The 23,586-nt window shown below is 47.4% G+C and overlaps 9 protein-coding genes across 9 annotated transcripts; 5 read left to right on the top strand and 4 right to left on the bottom strand.

The window, feature by feature from the left end:
• Positions 1-78: 78 nt before the first annotated feature.
• Positions 79-1,129, top strand: BGW36DRAFT_351341 (Tim17/Tim22/Tim23/Pmp24 family-domain-containing protein; the record flags this gene model as incomplete). The annotated part of the gene is made up of 2 exons (XM_046213352.1): positions 79-669; positions 719-1,129. 2 exons carry the CDS (start codon positions 79-81, stop codon positions 743-745), a joined length of 618 nt encoding a protein of 205 aa, XP_046066486.1. The 3' UTR covers positions 746-1,129.
• A 1,135-nt stretch (positions 1,130-2,264) lies between these two features.
• Positions 2,265-4,342, top strand: BGW36DRAFT_433154 (kinase-like domain-containing protein; the record flags this gene model as incomplete). The annotated part of the gene is made up of 2 exons (XM_046221230.1): positions 2,265-3,747; positions 3,795-4,342. The coding sequence occupies 2 exons, from the start codon at positions 2,265-2,267 to the stop codon at positions 4,340-4,342; spliced, it is 2,031 nt and encodes a 676-aa protein (XP_046066485.1).
• Positions 4,343-4,965: 623 nt separating this feature from the next.
• BGW36DRAFT_364924 (putative chitinase 3 precursor) lies at positions 4,966-6,591 on the bottom strand (the record flags this gene model as incomplete). Its single annotated transcript, XM_046214608.1, has 5 exons — positions 4,966-5,989; positions 6,054-6,154; positions 6,256-6,269; positions 6,358-6,420; positions 6,489-6,591. 5 exons carry the CDS (start codon positions 6,589-6,591, stop codon positions 4,966-4,968), a joined length of 1,305 nt encoding a protein of 434 aa, XP_046066484.1.
• A 2,475-nt stretch (positions 6,592-9,066) lies between these two features.
• On the top strand, positions 9,067-9,766 carry BGW36DRAFT_364923 (uncharacterized protein; the record flags this gene model as incomplete). The annotated part of the gene is made up of 4 exons (XM_046214607.1): positions 9,067-9,098; positions 9,153-9,191; positions 9,274-9,376; positions 9,407-9,766. The coding sequence occupies 4 exons, from the start codon at positions 9,067-9,069 to the stop codon at positions 9,764-9,766; spliced, it is 534 nt and encodes a 177-aa protein (XP_046066483.1).
• A 279-nt stretch (positions 9,767-10,045) lies between these two features.
• BGW36DRAFT_401595 (multicopper oxidase-domain-containing protein) lies at positions 10,046-12,396 on the bottom strand (the record flags this gene model as incomplete). Its single annotated transcript, XM_046218761.1, has 9 exons — positions 10,046-10,360; positions 10,419-10,866; positions 10,922-11,158; positions 11,226-11,384; positions 11,440-11,619; positions 11,679-11,787; positions 11,873-11,992; positions 12,042-12,272; positions 12,294-12,396. 9 exons carry the CDS (start codon positions 12,394-12,396, stop codon positions 10,046-10,048), a joined length of 1,902 nt encoding a protein of 633 aa, XP_046066482.1.
• Positions 12,397-13,128: 732 nt separating this feature from the next.
• BGW36DRAFT_307159 (putative non-hemolytic phospholipase C precursor) lies at positions 13,129-15,446 on the top strand (the record flags this gene model as incomplete). Its single annotated transcript, XM_046212218.1, has 7 exons — positions 13,129-13,230; positions 13,281-13,363; positions 13,432-13,820; positions 13,879-14,274; positions 14,343-14,462; positions 14,542-14,744; positions 14,829-15,446. 7 exons carry the CDS (start codon positions 13,129-13,131, stop codon positions 15,444-15,446), a joined length of 1,911 nt encoding a protein of 636 aa, XP_046066481.1.
• A 639-nt stretch (positions 15,447-16,085) lies between these two features.
• Positions 16,086-17,645, bottom strand: BGW36DRAFT_401593 (putative C-14 sterol reductase; the record flags this gene model as incomplete). Its single annotated transcript, XM_046218760.1, has 3 exons — positions 16,086-17,185; positions 17,243-17,550; positions 17,605-17,645. The coding sequence occupies 3 exons, from the start codon at positions 17,643-17,645 to the stop codon at positions 16,086-16,088; spliced, it is 1,449 nt and encodes a 482-aa protein (XP_046066480.1).
• Positions 17,646-17,946: 301 nt separating this feature from the next.
• Positions 17,947-19,811, bottom strand: BGW36DRAFT_68353 (kinase-like domain-containing protein). Its single transcript, XM_046222516.1, has 4 exons — positions 19,574-19,811; positions 19,014-19,517; positions 18,746-18,965; positions 17,947-18,698 (listed from the first exon to the last, which is right to left on the bottom strand). The coding sequence occupies exons 2-4, from the start codon at positions 19,468-19,470 to the stop codon at positions 18,248-18,250; spliced, it is 1,128 nt and encodes a 375-aa protein (XP_046066479.1). The 5' UTR covers positions 19,471-19,517; positions 19,574-19,811; the 3' UTR covers positions 17,947-18,247.
• A 1,173-nt stretch (positions 19,812-20,984) lies between these two features.
• On the top strand, positions 20,985-22,892 carry BGW36DRAFT_364918 (putative dihydroxy acid dehydratase Ilv3; the record flags this gene model as incomplete). Its single annotated transcript, XM_046214606.1, has 3 exons — positions 20,985-21,055; positions 21,110-22,497; positions 22,546-22,892. The coding sequence occupies 3 exons, from the start codon at positions 20,985-20,987 to the stop codon at positions 22,890-22,892; spliced, it is 1,806 nt and encodes a 601-aa protein (XP_046066478.1).
• Positions 22,893-23,586: the final 694 nt, after the last annotated feature.

Raw genomic sequence — 23,586 nt, 5'->3', positions numbered from 1 at the left:
CGCTATACTCGCCTTCGCTTCCTTTTCTCTTCTGTGTCCGGATATTTCTCCGCTGATCCTTTTTAATACCTTTTCACAATGCCGATCTGGGATTCTTTCGGTGGTCGCAAATCGACGACTGAAGGTGGTTTCGATCCGACCTCTGCCCAAGATGTCTCGTCATTTCTTACGGAGAACACATTTCCCGACCCATCCCAGCTTCATCCGCTGGCAGGCTTGAACCAGGACGCCCTTGATTACCTTACTTTGGAAGACTCGACTCTTGATCAGCTGCCGGGATCGCGCTCGGCTCTTCCATCCCGAGGCTGGTCGGACGACCTTTGCTACGGAACAGGTACCACATATCTTGCAGGTTTGACGATAGGAGGAGCATGGGGCCTGGCTGAGGGCCTGACGCGGACGCCTGTTACTGCCTCCCCAAAGCTGCGTCTGAACGGCGTGTTGAACTCAATTACTCGACGAGGCCCCTTCCTAGGAAACTCTGCTGGCGTTCTTGCCATGGTTTACAACGGTGTTAACTCAATGGTTGGATATACTCGCGGAAAGCATGACGCGGCAAACAGTATTGTCGCGGGCGCTTTGAGCGGAATGCTTTTTAAGAGCACTCGTGGCACTCGGCCCATGCTTATCTCTGGTGGAATAGTGGCTGGCATCGCGGGAGCCTGGGCTGTATGTTCTCTGCGTGCTACTAGATTCTTCAAATACTGATAATTTGCAGGTCACCCGCAAGGCTCTTTTTTCCTGAACGCATATCGCCCAAGACCCCTTTTCTCCACTATATTTGACCGTCTTTTATCGCTTGGCGACATCAACGACAAAACTTCGCCCTTATAGCTTTATTTATTGTGACGCATGAATAGTTGCGCGCGATCTTTCTGCGCATTGTATCACCAAAATTCCGATTATTTCAGACCTATCTCCTCACTCCGGCGTCAGGGCATTGGTACTCGCATTTTCTGACGGGTTTGGGACCGGGCATGATCATGGATCTCTTCGACCTTGTATTGTATATATATAGAGGGTTCTGTCTCGTTTACATTTCTTCCAGCGGTTATTTGTGTTAGCATTGGCGATGATCACATGGCTATTCTAGATAATACGTGTTACAATGGCACATATTTAAGACTTATTTATTGCCTAGTATCTTTATCGATATGCACAGACTAACTGCGGCATTATCACGCTCGACAACTTTGGGCAGCCATATCTGAACAACAATGATAACTGTCTTTGCACTGCCCAAAGAACTGGTTGCTAGCCTGTTGATTTTCGCATCAAACTTGTTCCGAGAGATGATCAGCTCGCCAATCACCAAGCACAACGAGAGCATGCACGGTCCGGTCTTTAACGCTGTGTGAGCACACTAGGCAAGGCCTCGGGCGCCGACTCCCGATGTCTGCTCACACTCAAGTTGGCCATAGTCAGCACCACGCAGAAAACACCAGAATTGAACCTCCAGTTTCTGCGATGACCTCACTGGCGAACAACAGCCAATGCAGGAATGATATTCTAAACGGGATAAGCGGCGGCCAGCTGTCACATGATTGGTCCGCGGGGAGGAAATCGGACCGGCACGCTGGTACCCTAGGCCACTAGTACATAACTAGCCGGCATCTACACGTGACCTTACACGTGACCAGATCTGTGAGTCCCGGAACTGCCGCATGCGGTAAGCCACGGCCTTCCGCGTGTCTACTTTGCTAGGCAGATTCTTTCTCTTAGAATCGCAGACTCCTACGAGCGGTGGCTTGCAGCATTGCGGACCGCAGTAGCACTGTGAGCACTGGGCACTGACTGCCTCGAGTATTTTGACCCCATGCCCAGGGCTAGTCTGTCCTGCGGAAGCTAGGGTTTGGTGGCATTTCTAGTTCCTGTCACGTCGCATTTCCTACCTGCCGTTACTTTGCCCCGTGATGTCTCTGCCTTTCCTCTTTCCATCTTGTCCTTTTTCAGTCCTCTGATACATACACCATGGCTTCGTTGTAACATGTCGCAACCTGCACGCATTATCAATATTGTTAATGTCCGTTTTCTGCATATCCCATTATGATGCAAGTTGACGCGCCGGAATTACGATAGCCTACTAAGCCTGGGTTCCGCCGCCAAGCCTTCCGAAGACGTTTCTGCCCCGGTCCTTTCCTCGACCCAAGGGGGGCAGAAAAAGAAGGGCAGCAAAAAACAAATACAATATTTATACTATACCTGACCACGGTTGACTCGCCTCCCCTCGGCTGGGGACTGTGTCCTCTGCCTTTTGGTCGTCCATGTTGACTCCCGAAGCGCGTCGCCAGACCGTCGGGTCAGAAACTCCGTCGCGGTCTCTGCTCTCTGCGGAACTGCAAAGCCGGACGAGAGCGTCAACATCGGTGCAGCCAACCCCGGATGCGGCCTGCAACGTTCCACAGTCGCCAACATCTTCACCATGGACTGGTCAAATTGCGATGCAGCACCAGCCTGGACGACATCCGTCTCCAGCGCTGCATCTTCGTACTGACTTGCCGACTACAATAGACGGCACCCCAACCACCCCGCTCAATGACCATGAGACGCAACTCCTGCGCCATAGCCTATCTACGGCCAGTCTTCCTCGACGAACCCCCAGCTGGGCGATACGAATGAGAACTTTGTCAAGCGCTGGCTCACTCTCGCCATCGTCTGTCCGCTCGTCCGCCATCTCATCTCCTGCCTTGGCCGCTATGGCAGATATCACCCCTCTCCCGTCGCCGATTGGATACCTCAGTCCCTCGCCATGGCGGCTTGGAGGACGCACAATCTCGTCGCATTCACTTTCTAGGACTTCGTCTACGATCTCCCGCAGTGGCTCGGTAAACTTACGCCCTAGCGATTCACACCAGCTGCTTAGGACGGCATCCTCGCGCTCACGATCTAGACGATATAGCAGTCACAGGTTGAATGATGGCGATGTACGCGAACCTGGTCCAAGGCATAACGAAGACACGCGAAGACATTCGCGTAACCGCAGCTTGAGCGAATATATCCCCTATAAAGCAGTGATACCGCACCCGAGGCCAAATGCCGTGCAGGGTCCTGGTTCTTCAATGGAAAGCTCGTCTTCGACATCGGACCTGGCCTCGGACACGAATAACTTGCACCGTGAACAATACCTGGCCGTCCAAAGAGGTCTTGCACATCCCGGCGCTCGACCACCGACACCTCCTAGATCAACTCAAAGCGGGGAGGATGAAGTAAGGTTTCGGCCAATTGTTAAACATGAGTTAATGCATGGGTCTCACGACGAAATGTACTATGTTCGGTCAATTCGCACGAAGCAACCGAGGAAATACCGCAAGCTACGCCAATTGGGACAAGGGACGTTTAGCCAAGTCAGCCTTGCCGTGAGAGTGCCGGATGACGCACCAGGAAAAGACGGCCATGTTCGTATGCCCAGTTTGATGTCGCAGAAGCTAGTGGCTGTCAAAATCATTGAGTACGGACCAGCGGGAGGAGCGGATGAGGACCGTGTAGAGGTCTCCCTCAAGCGCGAAGTGGAGATTCTGAAGTCCATCAACCACCCATCATTGGTCCAACTGAAGGCCTTTGGAAGCGATGAGCGACGTGCATTGTTGGTGTTAGATTATTGCCCCGGCGGAGATTTGTTTGATTTCGCTACCTCAGCCAAGCAGACTCTGAGTCCGCCGCTCATCAGACGAATTTTTGCGGAATTGGTAGCGGCAGTGCGTTATTTGCATGCTAACTATATTGTCCACCGAGATATCAAACTTGAGAGTAAGGCTGTACTTTCCATTAGTTGTGAAACGTACTGACCCAACTAGACGTCTTGGTGAACCCGCCGGCAGCGGCCATGGAGCAAGTGTTGGATTGGCGCACGTACGATCGCGCCGTCATCACGCTGAGTGATTTAGGTCTTTCTAGAAGAATTCCAGAGCCACCAGAGAGCCCGTTGCTGCACACTCGATGCGGCAGCGAAGACTATGCAGCTCCTGAAATCCTCATGGGCCAGCCGTACGATGGACGCTCAACGGATGCCTGGGCCCTTGGGGTGCTTTTGTATGCCATGATGGAAAGCCGCCTACCATTTGACGTCCTTCCAGGCACACGAGGAGACCCAGAAAAGCTCCGTGCCCGTACGCCGCACCGAATCGCGCGGTGCGAGTGGTCATGGTATCGCTATGCAGATGAAGACGAGGAATGGGACCCTGTCAAAGGTCGCGAGCTCGAGGGCGCCCGAAAATGCGTAGAGGGGCTGTTGAAGCGTCATTCGAGGCGGAAACCGTTAGACGAAATTGCGCAACTTCCTTATGTAAGCGATGCGCTTGCTTTGGATGGGGAACTGAAGAGGGGCGACAAAGAGGTTCCGTGAGTTGGATTACTATTGTTATTTGACTTGTACTATACATTCTTATGATTTGTTATGCTTGATGATGTCTGATTATGATTATATGCATGCCCCGACCACGGTTAGAGAACGAGAATCGTGAGTCGGGCTGCAAAAGAAAACTGTAACTTTAAGAAATGGGGTTAGATCATCCATGTGGAGAGGAACTGCTAAACACTATATATGTATTATTTATTTATATTAAATATACACTTTTATAATTATAAAGATTTCTTTATTTAGGCTATATATAACAAATAAGTGCGGCAATTGCGAATCGCAAGTCCTCGGACCTCATTCCTAACTGCTTCCTGACCTACTCCCCAATAGAAATGAATGCCTTATGCCCTGTTTATTTTATTATGAAATCTATTTATAAAAAAAATATTGATTTTTTTAAAGAATGACTATCTATATTATAATTAAATGAATATCATTTTAATATTAGTATTATAAAACATCCATAGTTTATAATGTTCTTTGAGAGTAAAAAGACAAAAGAAAATAAGATCTAAATTATTAAAGTTTCGAATAGAAGTCTTAATATTGTGAATATTGGGATTTCCAGATAACTATCAAATTGGATGTACCTGTTAATATACCTAAATCTAGCAGACAGATGGGCTGGTGCCAGATACAGCGCAGTAGACACCTGTGCCTGACTGGACACAGACGTCGCCAGCAGGACAAGACTCAATAACCCATGCACCATGATCGCAAATACCAAAGTTACTACCAGTACAGGCATAGACATCGTTAGTAGGGCAAGAAGCTCCAGCAACGGGGCAAGTGCCTGTAGGGGTAGAAGTAGCAGTTGAAGATGTCGTGGTCGTAGTAAGTGTGGTCGATATTGATGTGGTCTTTGTTGTAGACGACGACGAGGAGGAGGAGGGGGAGGAGGAGGAGGAGGAAGAGGTGGTGGTGGTAGTGGTGCTGCCGCCGGTGCCACTAGGTAAGGTTCCGTAGACAGAAGACAAGAATCCTGTGTTGGACCAGACTTGGCTAGCATCCCACATCATAACACCACCAAAGGAGCTAAACTGGGAGACATAGGTGACAGCTGGATCAACGATGGAGAGTGGTTCATAGCCGGCGCCAGCTCCGACGTTACCCTCAACGCCCATGTAGACTTTGACATTTCGGTTCAGAGAGACAGTCTTGGCCCAGTTATCCCAAGTGTTAAAGTTGAAGAAGCGCTGGGTTGCAGAGCCTGGATCGAAGTATACCAGACCACAGGCGTTGTTGTAGAACTGAACAAAGATGGCATCAAAGTATACGGCGCCAGCCAACATGGGGTTGTCAGCCTGATCTGGATAAGCGCACTGAGGAGCGGCAGTCGTGTAATATTTCTTTGACGTATCCGTGGAATATAAACTTCGTAATTGATTGGCGTAGGTAGGCATATTGTTCATGACGAGATTCTCGAAGTCAAAATCAAAGCCGTCAACAACAGCAGTACCAAAGGGACGAAGAACAGAGCTGTTGCTGGACACTGGTCCAAAAACTTCCCACATAAGATTTGCAAATTGGAGTGCTTCACTTGTACTACTAAATCCACCTTCACTGTACGTGGAGCCTCCGGTGGAGAGGAGAATAGTCTTTCCGAGACCCTGGCAGGTCACAATGTCCTGGCTATTTTGTGACTTCCTGTTAGATCTCTTCTCTGTTTCATGCCCTGAAAAAGTTTCCGACTTACGCCATTTGAGGGCAATCTAGAAGCCCAGTCCCGGGAAAAGTGGTGCAGTTGTTTCCTGCGTTGGCGAAGTTGGTCACAGGATAACCGCCAGGACCATTGAACTGAGTCACGAAGGAAAGAATAAAAGTCTTATTTTTGTTTTGAATGGTTGTTAAATTGCCAATTTATCTGAAGAGAAGGAAAAATATGAGAGCAAACATACATCTACCTGAGAGTCTTTTTTTAAAGGTAAAAACAAGAATCGTCAGCTTGTTCATGGTTTTGCTTTCATTTTTCAGCATCAAACATCCAGTGTAGGACTTACTTGTGCAATAGTAGCTTAGTCTCTGTTGACCCGTGGAGTCAAGGGTGCCCATAGAATTTTGACCTGGTAGATAAGAGCTTTTAGTTAAGACTCAGTCGATTGAGGTTTTGGTTTCCTTATGGGTGTTTTACCCCAGTAGATAGCAACATTCTGTGGACTGTTCAAATTGATACCAGCTTGAACGCCAGTAAGAGCTGTTAAGAAAGCAGAAAGATAAACAACGGCGTTCCTCATGTTTGCTGAAAGGAAAGGTTTGAAGTTGCACGGGCGACTTGATGGATGGAAAACACCAGTACTTATAAGGAATGTGGGACTAGTTACAATTCCGCCAGGAAACTTCAGTTACTAATAAATAAGGAGAAATGATAGAACTTTCGTGAGTTCTGCAGGAGAAATGCCCATCTTATATTCACGGGTCCCGCTGTGAATAATTACGATATACCGAACGTGATAGTGTTTTGATTTAAGGTTACACTTGATGTTCATTCATCAGAGCTTCTAGCTATGGCACTACACTAGCTCTACTAGTCAATAGACATGCAGAAAGTGAAGGTATAATCTCTCGTGACGCCAGTTCGTTTCTCGGCCGCGTAACATCCCCCGCAAATGAGAGTGGAGGTAACCTGGAGAAAATTGGAGAAAAGGGCCTAAGAATCTGCAGGAGTCACGAAATACAACAATGTGACAATCTTGTATATGTCAAAAGTTCATCTGGTGACTTTCAATCTATCTTCTAGCTTGTGCTTCAATTTCGGAAACTAGGAACTCGAGGTCATTCTCCAGTCGAACGCCACAACCCACAAAAGTGCTACCCAACCCCTAATATACCGGCGGCTTATATCTTCCATTTGCAGCTAAAATGGGGGGTCGAGTGGTCATATTCAGAAAGAGGCTTCAAAATAAGAGCCGTACTATACAGTTTAGGCAAAGATGGTTCACACGGATGTTATAGTGGTGCAATAGGATCATTGAAAACCATTACACTGAGTTGAACATTCGATGATCGAGGGAATTGTAGAGCATTTAGAAAGCAGAGTAAACAAATTTTATTTAATGGATTTGTTTAATGATCCAAATTCCAAGTAGGCGATTGACTTTTGGGGATGTTACTTCGTAAAAGATATGACCTATGCATATCACCGTACCGACAACGCGCACTACAGAGGGAGCAGCTTGCCAATCAGACCGTCTCATCCATGGCTTATTGATCCAGCATTGTTGAAAACCCAATTGACAGTGGCGAGCATATCTATGACTAAGTAGTGATAACTGTGCCGCCGGCCTAGCTCAGTCACTTTCGGAAAGTCACTGTAGCATTGGTCTTGTAACCTCCCTCTCTAGCCCTACATTCCGTCCACGGCCCACTTCAAGGCAGCTTCTATTTCGTCGCATCCTGTAATTAAGCAGAAATATTTGTCCAGCACTACACCTATGGAAAAATTTGGCCTATAAGAAATGACCTCTAACTCTCTCATTGCATCTTCAAGTTTAAGAAGGTACAGCGCGGAAAGTTCTGCCTTAGATCCCTTAATCTTACCCCGACCTAGCCTAATCTCGAATGTGACGTTGTGGGCTAAACTCATATATGCAGGGGGTAAATATGCCACGCAGTAGCCAGCCAATACATTGCCAGCAAGAATGAACCACGAGGCCGAGCTGCACAATCAAGGAGAATAAATTCGTTTCAGTGTTCAGAACCAATCATTTCCTAGATGGAAGCGTATAAATGGCATCTCTATTACTGCTCACGATCCTAGCCATAATAGCTTTCCCCCGAATTGCATAACAAGTCAATATAACTGGATTTCATCTTGATCTCCGGCTATGACGGGTGCACTAGGGACCTCTCCCTCAAGAATTGTTATACTTGTCTAAATATTGCCTGGATGTATTACTTTGGTCTCTTTCAGGTGCAATAACGGCCTAAAACAAGCCAAACCAGATCGCATTATCATAATTATGCGTACTAATTCGCTCTCTAAGACGATCCTGGTTGCGTCAAAGTTCAAGAAAACTGAAATAAAACTCTCACCATGTATTCGGTCATGTGGAAGCAACACGGCTGGTACCTTGATGAGGAAGTGAAATATGAGAAAACCATAAATAACCTAATCGAATCGCTAGAATATGTTGAGATTGTCGGGTCAACAATGGCTCTCTGCAAGGAGGTAGTTATCCTGAGGGGATAGAGGCATACTACAAGTGGTGCTAACTAGAATGCGCCAAGATATGTCGGTTAGCATCCCATCAATGGAATGGCACTCAAAATCAGGCCGCAGCAGTACTATTCATTGATCCATTTAAGGACCCATTTACTGCTCAAAAAGAAAACGTATAATTGTTAGAAATTGGGGTTATGAACCATTATATCATGGATGTCGAGATGAACTGGCTGACAGTAGTCGGAAGATATAACTGAAAAATAATATTAATAATTAGCTAGACACTGTAATTTATTTTAAATATATTCTTTATGTTTTATCTATGCTCAATAGCGGGAGATAGGGTTCTTGAATGATTTACTACCATAATAATACTAAATTGCAATTTGGATATGTATCATACCATCAGCGATGTGTTGTATGAAGTGCAATGTCTTATTATATAAAAGGTGCGTTCCACCCTAATTGAGAGTGTAGCAGATAAATACATGTAATTCAACGTAGATATTGATAGTAATTGATACCATCTAGCAGATGTATCTCTCTCATGAGGCTAGATAACATTATTGATGTTGATGCGTTAGTAAAGTTTTACCATTGCTGTGTTTTAGTGTGTTGCTTATGACTATTTAGCTGCGCGTGTAGGTCTACTGGTATTAGACTGATGTGCTGGTAAGCCTTTAATATTGATATATTTTCTTGTGTTGTTTGGATAACTATCTATCTAGATCTAACCATATTCCTATACCTGTAGCTCTCCATGGTTGTGGTGCAAGACGACGACTACGCAGCCGCCATTAAAAACCTCGAGAGTGGGATTCGTCCGAACGGTTCCAAATCGCACTCCTCCTCCCGAGGTTATGAAGGACCCTCCAAACCCCTAACAGACGTTGGAGGAAATAAACGCTGGCTACAAACGCTTGGGTCGGTATATTGCAGTATTTGATTATCCCCGTGGTGATCCAGGAGAAGAAGATATGCAGCTGTATCTGTTTCCGAACTCCTTCACCCACGTACCGTTAGAAGATATTCCCCGGCATTCGAACGAAATAAGATATACAACGACAACAAAGGAATTCGATACCTACGGCAATTTACACTACTCGCTGGAGCAGGCATTGGGTGAAAGCTTTGTTAAGGCTGCGGTCGATGAAATAAAAGCAGACACCGATGCTGATATTTTCTCCGTAGGCGGGGCATCTGAAGTGCTGGGTAGCAATGATGACGGGATACCTGGAGGTCGATAACGATGGCCTTGATCATTGTCTGGATGAGGCGGCAGTGGGATGGTATAGTATCGACTTTGGTCGAATCCACGAGGCCACTTTCGGCCCCCCTGATCGGCGCATTACAAACTTCTCGGCTCAGGAAAAGTGATGCCAATAGATATGTGGGGGAGTCCTATTTGATGGTGGTTTTCGTTCAGCTGTAAGCACATGGTGTGTTTGGAACTAAACAACGTGCGCATCCTTTGCAAACGACCAGCCTGGCCGTTTTTGAGGGTTTGGGGAAGAAGGATGTTCTGCTCATGTTGAGCATAGTGCGGCGGCCCTCTGTCTGATATCTTCGCCAATCTCGCCGATCTGAATTACCATGCCCATGCCCGACGCCAAGTGCCATAAAGTGTGACAATGCAGTAGCCACAACCCGTCATTTGCTAACGGGAAGCGCAGCACAACGTACCCATTTCTTGGGATGTACACGGTGTCTTTGCGAAGGGGGTTGAGTGTATTTATTGGCCCACCAGGTGGAGCACTCGCCAAGTCAAAGGGGTTGTATGTTCCAGGGAAGCCCAGTTGGGTTTGTTGGAACTTTGACACAACATAAAAGTCATATCCATGCTGTTTACCCGTTTTTTAGATGCAAACGTATACTCCTTGACAGGGAACTTGTGCTTACCAAGTGGAATACATGTCCCTGATTATCCGGATTGTTCACTACAAGCTCCATCCACTTATTCTCCCCAGACTGGTACTGAGGGACATCTAGAGTCCAGACTGGTCCAGGCTGCTTTGTTACACGCTCCCAGTCGCTCCGGTTCAGAGCAAGAAGTGGCGGTGCTCTGGGGTCAGCAATTAACCAGGCAGTACGATTCACTGCGCCGACCGGTCGAAGGCCGCTTGCCGATCGGATTGACATTGCTGTGTACACAACCGCCTTGTCTGTAGGTTTCTGAGCAACGTCCGCCGCGACGGGGCCGCCTGATAGTTGTGCGAGATTGAACTGTGTGACGGATCCCGTGGCATCCTGCTGGTGAGCATCTTTCTGGACTTCCTCGCTTTTACCTCGCCACAGCACAGGAAAAGATTGTTTCGGTGTAAGGGCGAAGTTCGTCAAGTGGAAGTTCCTAGTTTAGTGGTAAGTTAGCAAGGCTATACCATTCCTGGAATGCGTAAACGTACTCTAAATCGAGACCGATTGTCAGGCTCAGTTCTGCTCCGGGTTCTCCCTTCATCTCAGAGCTACTTGCTATTCCGGAGTCTCTTGGATGTTCAACAAGAATATCCATTCGTTCTCCAGCATACAGTAAGCCAATCAAAGTTGAGCTTGGGGTATCTGGTCCTACAGGATTTCCACCATCGACTGCAATGACCGTCATGGGCGCCTGTCCAAGTGAGAATGAGAATCCGGCTGAAGCTCTAGCATGACAAATGCGTCCGAGTTAATCAAGACATAAATATCAACAGCAGCAGAGGAGGGACTAACCCAGTATTAACAACTCGTAATAGAATACGATCACTTTGTGCAAAGGTCACTATTGGCTTCTCAATCAGGCTGCATTCCACTGGATGTGCTTTAACAGCCATTGAGCAGTTGTAAGAGCCTTTCCCGTTAATGAGAAGTGAGTCGGGCGCAGGCTGCATGCTGTGTTAGTTTGTAGTCCCATAGCTAAGGTAAGGAAACCTTCCATACCTCATACCCAAAGTGGCCTGGATTGTGATACCACTCAAAAACGGCGTCTGCTTGCCGATGATACCAGTCACCTATAAGGAGCAGATGTTCTGACCGTTGGTCTCGGCTAGTATTGCCGGCGGGCTCATGGACCACAAGCCCACCGTACAGCCCATCGGCGCGCTGGACACCGGAATGGGCATGATACCTATGCACATATTAGGTGCCGTTGATCAAGCTTAGGCTTCTGGGAGAAAAGCTACGTGCCAGAATGTGCCAAATTGGTTGGTCTCGATGCGAAAGCGATATGTGTAACTCTCGAATGGGCCAATTGCACACTGACTCACGCCGACGACTCCGTCCATCTCGATGGTCCCTTCTCGCCAGGACATTGCCAAGTCAGCTGTGTTGGGCTGTGCTGGAAGCCGTGCTCCCTCATCTTTGGATATGTATTTGCTTACCCTTCATAGATAAGCCGTGCCAATGGATGGAAATGCCTTCTTCCTTGGCAACAGAATTATATACATCGATGACAAGTTCGTCGCCTGGCCGTGCCTCAATTGTAGGACCGGGAAATCGTCCTGGCTTGCTGATAAGCGGTCTGTCTTTCATATTCAGCTGTCTTCTTACCATTGATGAGGTACACCGGTTTCGTAACACCATCCGGCGCTCGCGGCTCCAGCGTGACGTTCCATGTCATGTGAATTGTGGTGGGATCGCGAAAGACATGCTGCTCTGGGTGCAGTAATATAGATCCATCATCCACACCATCTTGCACAGTAGGATCCCATGCATTAGTATGAGTGTCGTTGTTGGCGTTAGGCACGGGCCGAAGGAGGCCTATTGACACACCGCCGACTGCTGCGATAGACGTATAATGACGGTAATAGAGATAGATGTATACGCCGCAGACAGTAGCTAGGAGCACGGCGGAGCAAGAGAGAGAGAACCATCGCCCATGTCTGTCCAGCGACGGTTTCAACATTGTCGTAAGCTCTCGCTTCTGATCATGGCCACAATTTCAATTCTGCTTCACGTCTTCCATCGAATTTTTTTTCTTTCGCTGTTCGTGCCGATTTCACACAGGTACAGATGTGGGGAAGTGAATAATATTAAATTAAGACATGTAGTAGCGCGGAGAAGTTGTTGATCTAGCGCCCATGTGGTGGAATGATTGGCCTGCTCCACGTCGATAAGCAACGGCACGCTGCCCGAACCGACAGGGGTAAGCCAACAACAACGATAACAACAAGGAAAAGAAGAACAATAACAACACTGATATAACGTTACACCATTCGGAACACTCGGGTGTGACGTGTCAAGAGACGGGCACGTGAAGACCTGCCGTGTTCTGTATGGATCGCCTAGGTCCGCCTTGACAAGACCACCAAAAGGCTTATTTTAGCTTATTTTATTGTCTCCTCGCCATCAAGGTTGATGTGTACGACCTATCGGCAGTGTGAAATCACGTACACGCTCCACCACCTGCCTCATTAAACCAACCACCATACCGATTGTCGTATTAGATCGTTTTTAGAATCTAACCTGCTTACCCACGTGCTCCAACCTCATCTAGGTGACTATTCTGATGGCGCCCGCTAGATGCGCATATAATATATACCCAGATGGATGCGGATGATTGTTTGCTCGGTCCTTTCCAAGCTTTAACACCTCTATCGACCTAGAAGAGCTCAAGATGCGTACCGCCGGCTCCTACATGGCAGCCTTCGCTGCTGCGGCCACTGCTGTGTCAGCCGCCTCGCTCAAGGACATCAAGCACCTCGTCTTCTTCATGCAGGAGAACAGAGGCTTCGACCATGTAATGCAGCCTTCGCTGTTTTTGCCCTGGTCCGTTGTTGACGTTGATAGTACTATGGCACCATGGCCGGTGTGCGCGGTTTCGCTGACCCTAACGTTCCCGTCTCTGAGAATAACCTCACGACATTTCAACAGTAGGCATATCTTAAGATATACACGCAGGCTATGCAATAGCTAATGTTGGAGCTTGCCTCCGTTTTAGACCCGTCAACCCCGCTGTGGACGGCAGCTCCATCTTGACGCCTTGGTATATTAATTACGCTGGTGGCGATTATTCAAATGCGACGCAGTGCATGGATGCCGGGAGCAACGGCTGGGTTGCCATGCACGGCGCCTGGTCCAATGGCGCCTACAACAACTGGACACATGCCGATACCCTCTACAGCATGGCCTACTTTACTCGCAAGGAACTGCCCACCCATTTCGATATCATGGATAGCTTCACCATTTTGGACATGAACCACCAGTCCATCATGGGGCCGACTGACCCAAACCGTTGTATGTGGATGAGCGGCTCTGTCAACTCGCCGGGATCGCCATCGAACCCTGACAGCGACGGTGGTGCCATGCTTGATAATACTATCACGCCAGGTGAGTTATAGTTTAATGGAAAAGAAAGGTCAGGACTAATGTTCGTCTCGGAGAATAGGCTGTGATATTACGTACCCAGTCAAGGCCAACTGCTTTCCTTTCCAGTGGAAGACGTTCCCTGAGTACCTCCAGGACGCTGGTATCTCGTGGCAGGTGTACCAGGACCTGGATAACTTCGAGGACAACCCACTTGCCTACTTTGAGCAATACCTGTACGCCGCCAATGGCTCGGCGCTCAAGGAGAAGGGTGACTCATACCTTGGCTTGCAGGCATTCACCAAGGCCGCTGCCGAGGGAACTTTGCCGGCTGTCAGCTGGATTATTGGTCCGGCGGAGCTATCTGAGCATCCGCCTAATCGTCCCGTGGACGGTGCCTGGCTCCAACAGCAAATTGTAGAGGCTGTGGTGGACAGCCCCCTCTACAACGAGACCGTTTTGGTTATCAGCTACGATGGTAAGGCATCACGCACCGTTTCACACACAAACTTTATTTCACAGATAGAGGCTGATAATATGTTATAGAGCAGGGAGGCTGGTTCGACCACGTGCCGCCCGTCGTTGCTCCAAAGGGAACTCCTGGTGAATGGCTCATTGACCCGTACACATCGTCTGATCCGGATTACTACACTGCCCTTGGGCCCGGTAAGTAAACACCATGCTCTTCTGTCTTTATTCATTGTGTTGCGTTGTCCACTCTTAGCCCTTTGCTAATGACAGTCAGGTCCCCGTGTTCCGCGTGTCATTGTCTCGCCGTACACCACGGGTGGTAACGTATTCACTGAGTTGACCGACCACACTTCCGATATCATGTTCGCTGAGGCGTGGGCTGCTGCCCAGGGCTACAAGGGTGTCCACAGCCAGGAGATCACCCCGTGGCGTCGTGCCACCATGTCCAACCTAGTGAACGCCTTTGACTTCGAGAACGTAAGTACAGTGCTTGCCCATAACTCTTTCTCATGCTGCTAGGCGCTTGTTGTTGTTGTTGATTCCATATTAATGTTGTGACAGCCCAACTTCACCAAGCCCTACATTTCCCCAGTCCCCGAGCCCCCCACGCTCCCCATCCAGCCGTCCGACTTCAGCGGCAATATTTCCACTCTTGGCTCCAACACCGGCCCGTGGGCTCAGCCTTCGTTGTGCTTGTCTGAGTACCCCAACAACCAACCGGCTATCCCCTTCGGGCCCGCAAACACCAACCAGAACATGAGCCTCCTTGTTGAGGAGGGCTTTAAGCGGGTCCGCGGTCAGCTATCGGAGGGCCGCTATCTGGTCTTTGAGACCGCACACTTCTCCTTGACCAACGTCGACGGCATCGTTATTCTGTTACCCGCCACCGCCGCTCACGAGGACATCCGCCAGCGCTGGATCATCCACGCGGCTGATGACGCTGCTGTTCCCACCTCTTTCTACATCCAGTCTGCATTGGATAAGACCTACATCGCTGCCAATCCCCTAGGCTGGCTTACCTCGGACGTCAAGCACGCGCAGGCCTTCACCTTCAAGTACACGGCCAACGGTGCCACCTACACCCTGCATCCCACAGACAACGACGACATATGGACCAGCATCCTAGGGGACCTTTCGTCCTTCGTCAAGTTCAAGATTTTCAGCGTTGCCTACCACTAGGTTGTTGAGATGGAGATTAGGGGCATTCAATGTTGTATTTAGAGATGCCTTTATGATTTTGAAGATATGTTATGGATCGATGCCAAGATCAAAAAGTATAATTTTCAAGAGGAGATCCATTGACCTGATACCTATTGTCTTAAATTTAGTCTCCTGGGCAGAGTGCATCACAATATTAATATTGCAAATTCGCTAACATTCCCACACGAAGTGTGACAGGCTAAACACCCTTCACCTAGAATTAGACCCGTTGCGAAACTCATGAGCACAAAGGATTCGATGCCGAACCTCTTGCGGCACTAGCCTCCCTTCACATATGCATTCAAAGCAGCAGATGATACTTATATCTCATAATTACGCTCTTTCCCAAGGAGTATCTTCAGGTTCCTGGATATCGACCGCAACGCCATCATTGACCAACCAAGCAATGGCGCTTGAGGACCCGAGCATCATCAGTGGTGCAGAGATCTTTTGGCTATTTTGAGAATCTTCTGGGTATGATCTAACGCACACGTGGATCGCATGTTTCATATATTTTATTTGAGACACCAGTCGTGTCCTCTCCAAACCATGACAAATATCGGTATATTTACCATGTCTAGTTGTTTTGTCTAGTTGTTTGCTGAAATGCACTTTTATTTAATAGACACCGGGTAGGATTCTCCACGGAACAGTCCTCTTATACTCATCCCAGTCTTCGCCATACTTCTCAGCACATGCAGCGCTATCCCGCCTCTCTCGGTGGATGAGTAAAACGGCAAAGTATACAACGTATAGATAAGTGTATATAGTGCCCCAACCTCTAGCATCACCCTGAACTACAACTCGGCCATCCGTCATGTGCGTCGCATTTGTAGTATTTGGAACGACACTGTTAGCCGTGAGAATAACATACCCGGCCAGGCCCGTTGGCAGACTGAATGGAATTGCCTGCAACCAGTCCCCAAAGTAATTGATATGACGAGCCATGCCCCACCATCCACCCACGAGCAATCGCGTACCTTTCTTGGTCTGTATATAAGGCAGGCCCACGAAGCGAGGGTGATCTGGATTGGTGCGGAAGGCGATTTTTTGAGCATTGGATGCACGGAAAATATACAACCCGAGAGCAAACACAATACTTACGGTGGCCAGGCGTAGCCATCCTAGATGAACCGGATAGACAGATAGGTAACGGCACTGAGTCGAATACAAAAACGGAACCCAGACAATATCACCGAAGGTAAGCATAAAACCAAGGCCGTCGGTTGTGATATCCATCATACTGACGATACCGGCCTCCGCGTATTGTCCTTCAAGCACGTAATAGCTTTGTATGATAGTAGTGAAAACAATACTATCAGAGACATAGCCGTACAGGCGGTATTGCTTTGCCAAGAAAGCAAGGTCAAGCAAGAGCCAACCAGTCAAACCAGGTCGCATCATCAGGGCAGCCTTGATATCAACTTCGCCAATGAAAGGAACTGTGAGGCGGGGATTGAGTTCGCGTCCAATAAACCAATCGTATATCATGTTACCAGTGCAACCTCCTTGAGCAAGCTGTCGCATCTTACTGTTGCCGGGTTTCACACCAAAACTGCGTATATAAACGAATGAAGCGATCGCATAGGCGAGGATCAGGTTAGCTGTCAAGATTTGCACATAGTTATTATCGATGAATGTCCAAACAGTAAAATTTGCACCGTGAAGCCACGTGCCGATGATCACAATGAACAGCTGCACAACAGTTGCACTGAATGCTATTTTAGATGTTAGCTTACTACGTCAAATTCGTAGCCAAGGCGCCAATAGTTTACCGTTAAATCGGTACTCAAGGGGCCTTTCGAACCCACGCAGCTTTGTGCCGTGCACTTTTTGGGCTGGAAGAATTCGATAAAGAAGCAAACTGAATAGATAATAAGCAGCCACCCAGCAGGTGACCTTCCAGTTAGCAAGGCCCTTGATACCGTCCTCATGCCACGGTATTTGGGCTCGCAATTTCTGCCAAGAAAGTGTATGCAGGTCCAAGAGAGCTGGAGCTGGGCATCCCGATTTGTCGTTGCAGGTGAGGAATGACAGATAAAGGAGAAGTGGAAGCAGAGTGCTGAGGGCAAGTGCACCTAACCTGAAGATCATTTTAGCAATGTTATCAGACTTTAATGGATTCAGGGTCACTAACGGTCCTCCAAACTGATAATCATGTCTAGACGGCGACGCCATGTTGTTATAACCTCTAAGAGAACAGAAGTGTACTAGAGCTGGACAAGTGATAGCGTGAAAGATTCAATACCTGGATGTTCTTCAAGGATATCGGCGATGCCAGGAGGAAAATGTCGATCACGTGATAAATCGACTCATTCGGATATCAAGTTTCCGTACTTCTACCCCAGTAACAGTATGAATTTGCTTCCGTGCACTTCACTTAACAGTTTGTATCTCCAGCATCTCACATTGTGTTCGCTGCGGACACGGGCTAATGCCGACTCCAGCATGATGACTACCACGCGCATATAGTCGTAAAGACCTAACATCGCAAAGCTCACTATATTGATGAGCAATTGAAGCTCGGGAGTAGCGACATCAAAGAGTAAATTTGCTTCAGGGCGACCAATGAAAGTGCAGGATTGAGGACCCGTTCCAGAGTTGAAGTAGCCTCACACTAGGCTTTTGAAGCTAGCGCCCTATCATCTATCTAACCAGCCAATCACATTCAATGATCACTCGGTTGGCAATTCGGATATCATTCACAAGGCCACCAGACAGAGGTTATATTCGCAACACAAGAGGACAAAGATTGGACCAATTTCTTCCTCATGCTTCAGTCAGGCGGACTGTTCAAATCTTAAATGTTGAACATCCCTCGCTTTCATCCATGGCAGACATTGACAAACCTGCTCTCTTGTGAGATTCGCTCCCAGATTTACACGACCACTTAGAAAAGCTTCCATTTCGCGTTCCAAAATTTCACGGTCAATCCGGGAAGTGGAGCCACTCTTGAACCACATGCAATCAGCTAACCATTTGTGAGTCCCTTTACTGAAAACTGCTTCCAGCACCATCCACCGGTAGTCCGCGTCCGCTGCACCATACATAAGAGCCAGTAATGGCGCGTATTCACAACTACATTGACTGAGATGCGTGACCAGGCTTCTTCGATCTTGCTGGGTAACTGATGAGGGGATCAAACTTTCTTCAGTTTCCATGACGAGAAATCGCGGAAGACCTCCAGCGAGTGGGAAAGGTTGATATGTCGCAAAGCCCCAATCAATGATCCTAGAAAGTATAAGTAGCTATTTCTCTTAAGGCTCGTAACCTCTTACCCAGTAATGTTATAATCGTTATCTACTAGAATGTTATTACTCGATAGATCACCATGAGAAATGAGGAACGGTGCATCGTCTAATTCCCCATGCACAACCTCGGGGAGTGATGCTCGAAGTGCCAGGCAATCCTCTAGTGAAATTCCCGGTAACTGATTCCGAAAAACTCGAATGAATTTTCGGTCCACGGCATCTGTAAGGAAATCAAGCGTAGGTCCCTCTAGTATTGTAAGTATTTAAATAATATTTAATCGCATTGTGTTCTTACTTTTGGCTTTTGTACATTGAATTAGCTGCAGTATAATCTGGATTACCTGTCGTAAGACTTTGTCGCGGTCACATCGGTGCAAAGGCGCAGCATCGTTCCATTTCAATGGATCACCTGATACCCACGAGTAAACAATGAGCGGAAAGCCAACTTCATTATCATAGCTCAGGTCGTGACCGATAAGTTTTGGAGCCCACTTGAATCCGCTGGCATCGAGAAGTTCCAGAACTTCTATTTTGCATTGGAGTTCAGATGTGACGACCTCTTTAGGGGCATTTCTTGCATGTATTGGAATTCGCACAGCCCAGGTAGTCTGATCGGAAAATCCAAGCTTGTAGACTTGACAATGTCCCCCAGACAGTGGACAAGCCAGAGTGTTAGAACAAAATGAAGGTAGCTCGTCAGAAGTCCAAAATCTTCGGGCAACTAGAGGAATATTTTCGGGACGAAATGCCATCCTGACGAATAAAACCTTAATGAAGCGAATACACCAACATATATATGGTGAGTCAAATCAAACTCTGGATGAGTGGGCTTAGTTAACGGATTTGATCAAACATGTGATCGATCAACCCCCTCCGCGTGAAAGTCTGGCCAATTAGATGAATTCTTCGAAATTGACGACAGTTTCCTCAGTACATTGGCCGCAGATTTGTCCTCGACCAGCAATTCTGAGGGCTGTTCAATTCTGAACTATATTGACACCTATAAAATAATCGGATACCCAACCGCCTATTACAGTTTCAAGGCGAGAGATCAAGAACAGGAGTCAATTCATGAGCAAAACGAACTCTGAAGAACTAAAACTAAGCAGGGGGAAGCTCATCATAAAGATAATGGAGTCACTTCTTCTTCTTGTTCTTCTTCTTCGTTATTGCATTTATGTTCTTCTCCTTTCCCACAACTAGCGAGCTTAGCCACTGGAGTTTCTGAGATCCTCTACTTTGTGGCCTTGCATTGCCGTGACAAACTGGGGAAGTGTACCACTAACTATTTGTATATGTAATCAACTAAATGCGACAGGATTCCCATTGGTCCATGTTGGCCTCGCCAGGTAAGTACTTAACAAATGTTAGTCTCTCTGCTTGAAAGCATGTGTGGTCTGGGTGAGTTAACTCCTTGAAGTTCCTCTTGGAATCATCATTTGTTAAATATCTACCGTCCCTCCTTTGTGCTTCCCCAAGTAGTCTGACTGTGGCGTGGTGATATGACTTACAAGAGGTTGATTAAGCAAGAATTCCAATAAACTTGTTACTAAACGCTAGTTATTAGGGACATTGACATGGAGCCTTCATATTCTTACCTCAATTTCCACACGTATATATTAATTTAAAAATATCGTGCCAAGACTGTATGGAAGGTCCTGTAACTGGCGGCGAATGTTAAGGGACGTTAATGTTTTGGTGCATAATACTGATTCAATGCCCTGCTCAAAACAATCGTAGTCTCGTTGTAACTTAGTATGTATTATATCTTTTTATTGCCAAGAAATTGATAATATTTGTTTTTCTTAAATATATCTGTACGTGTATGTATTGTTAGATATACTAATATTGATGTATGAATAACAAAAAAATTATCTAATTATAAACATTCAACATCTAAGAGTATAAGCTTGGTGTTAGCCTATATTGTAATTTGATTTTATACTTAGATAGCTGTATACTGTATACTATAGATTGTATATTATATTGTAACATCATGTGATGTGCGATGACATATGCAGGGCGGTGATTGGCCAGCTCCAGCTCTAGCGGGGCCCGGAGTTTGCACCTTCCTCCCCGAACGGAGGGCTGGCCGCACTCTCCGTCATCTTCAAGACTTTGACCTTTCCACTGTCCACACCATTGAGCTCGAGTATCAACAACTTGCTGAGCGCAAAGAAGACAGAGGAATTATTACGACCGCGAGAAGTCTTCTAGCGTGTTACTAGAGGCTCGCAACCTCTGCTCAATCTCCAGAGCCACCAAAATGTTTTTGTCACAGACTCGAGGGCGGATACCCTCGGCGATTCGAGCTGTTCAGAATGCCTCGCTGGCCTCGTGAGTGAAGCAAATCGAAACAAGTGGTATATCTAACTGATATTTCATTTACAGCCGCTCCCTTTCTACCACTCTCCCACGCCATAAAGATAACGCACTCAACAAAGTCTCGCGGAATATCACTCAGCCAATCTCGCAAGGTGCCTCCCAGGCCATGCTTTACGCTACCGGCCTGTCCGAAGAAGACATGAATACAGCACAAGTGGGAATCTCGTCGGTGTGGCTGACTGGAAATCCGTGCAACATGCATCTGCTGCAGCTCAACAATATTGTGAAGGAGGGTGTGCAGAAGGCAGGACTGATTCCCTATCAATTCAACACTGTTGGTGTTAGTGACGGAATTAGCATGGGCACCAAAGGAATGCGTTTCTCGCTGCAGAGCCGAGACTTGATTGCCGACTCGATAGAGACTGTCATGGGTGGCCAGTGGTACGATGCAAATATTAGCATTCCTGGCTGTGACAAGAACATGCCTGGTGTGTTGATGGCTATGGGACGATTCAATCGGCCTAGTATCATGGTTTACGGAGGATCTATTAAGCCCGGCTGTGCTGCCACACAGAACAATGCTGACATTGATATTGTGTCAGCCTTCCAGGCTTACGGGCAATTCTTGAGCGGTGAAATTAACGAAGAGAAGCGCTTTGATATAATTCGCCATGCTTGCCCGGGCCAGGGAGCTTGCGGTGGAATGTATACCGCGAATACTATGGCGAGTGCTATTGAGATTATGGGCATGACCCTTCCAGGTTCCTCTTCCAACCCGGCCGATTCCAGGGCCAAGGAACTTGAATGTTTGGCCGCTGGTGCAGCTATCAAGAATCTTCTTGCCGAGGATATCCGCCCATCGGATATCCTGACGCGTCAAGCTTTCGAAAACGCTATGATTCTCGTCAACGTCACAGGAGGTTCGACTAACGCGGTGCTCCATCTGATTGCCATCGCTGACTCTGTCGGAATCAAATTGACTATTGATGATTTCCAATCTGTTTCTGACCGTACACCTTACCTTGCCGATCTTAAGCCGTCTGGCAAATATGTGTTCAACGACTTGTACAACATTGGTGGTACTCCTGCTCTGATCAAATTCATGCTGAAAGAAGGCTTGATTGATGGCTCCTGCATCACTGTCACCGGAAAGACGCTTGCGGAGAATGTAGAGAAAGCACCGGGATTCCCCGACGATCAGAAGATCATCCGCCCCTTGTCAGATCCGATCAAAAGCACCGGCCACATTCAAATTCTGCGCGGTAGTCTGGCTCCGGAGGGTTGTGTTGGGAAGATTACCGGAAAGGAAGGCACCGTCTTCAAGGGCAAGGCACGTGTTTTCGACGACGAGGATGACTTTGTTGCTGCTCTTGAGCGCAAGGAGATTAAGAAGGAAGAAAAGACCGTTGTTGTCATCCGCTACTGTGGTCCCAAAGGTGGCCCCGGAATGCCTGGTTTGTGCTACTTCTTATCTTGAAGATAATTACTGACCAAACACACAGAAATGTTGAAACCATCTTCTGCCCTGATGGGTGCCGGCCTGGGATCTTCCTGCGCCCTTATCACCGACGGACGCTTCTCCGGTGGCTCTCACGGCTTCTTAATCGGCCACATTGTGCCCGAGGCCGCCGTGGGGGGACCTATCGGTCTTGTCAAGGACGGCGACGATATTACTATTGACGCCGAGAGCCGTGTTTTGGATCTACACGTTGGCGATGAGGAGTTGGCCTCGCGTCGTAAGCAATGGGATGCCGACCGCATTGCCGGCAAATTACCGCCTACAGGCTTGACATTGAGAGGAACATTGGGAAAATATGCCAAGTACGCACTCCCACACACCTCAGCTTAAATCCAGAATTATGCTAATCTTGAGTTCGATAGACTCGTTGGCGATGCCAGTCACGGCTGCGTGACGGACGCTCTGTAGATATAAAATTGACAAAAAGCACAGTAAATTTTGATTTGATTAATGCCTGGATATGAAAATAAGCTATGACTATTGCTTAATAGCGTACTCAAACATGCTGACGCTGATGTATTGGGCAGCGTGAAATTGTTATTATTGCAACTCAAAAAGTTCATTCTATTCCAATATTAACATTGAAACAAGACAAGCCCTTGAATTGAATTCTCTTCAAGCAAGTACAATTTTGCTAGTTACTAGTACAATGACAAGCGGCCATTGAATCTTAAGATAAGCCATGTTGGCACTAAAGTAGACTGCTGTGGCGTGCGGATCGCTTTCCCGAAAGGGTATCTCGATCCGTTGAGAACAATGTGGAGCGCCACCAGCATGTCTCAAGTGTAACGCAATAACACAATACCATTGTGTAATAATGCCATTATTGACGGTCTCTGATTAGCGTAGGACTCAGATCCTGGAAAGCATATCGGCTGCGCAGGAAATATAATGGTCTTGTCAGTGAATAATCTATCAGAACATCATTGATATCCTCAAGCGCCGACCTAGCCTATTAAACCCTAAAACACCCATTTTATGAAGTGGCAGACAATCGTAACATGCTCATCCAGCATATAAACAT

Source organism: Talaromyces proteolyticus (genome assembly GCF_021365285.1).
Source record: "Talaromyces proteolyticus strain PMI_201 chromosome Unknown BGW36scaffold_14, whole genome shotgun sequence".
NCBI lineage: Eukaryota > Fungi > Ascomycota > Eurotiomycetes > Eurotiales > Trichocomaceae > Talaromyces > Talaromyces proteolyticus.
This window is presented reverse-complemented; position numbering and strand designations above follow the sequence as displayed.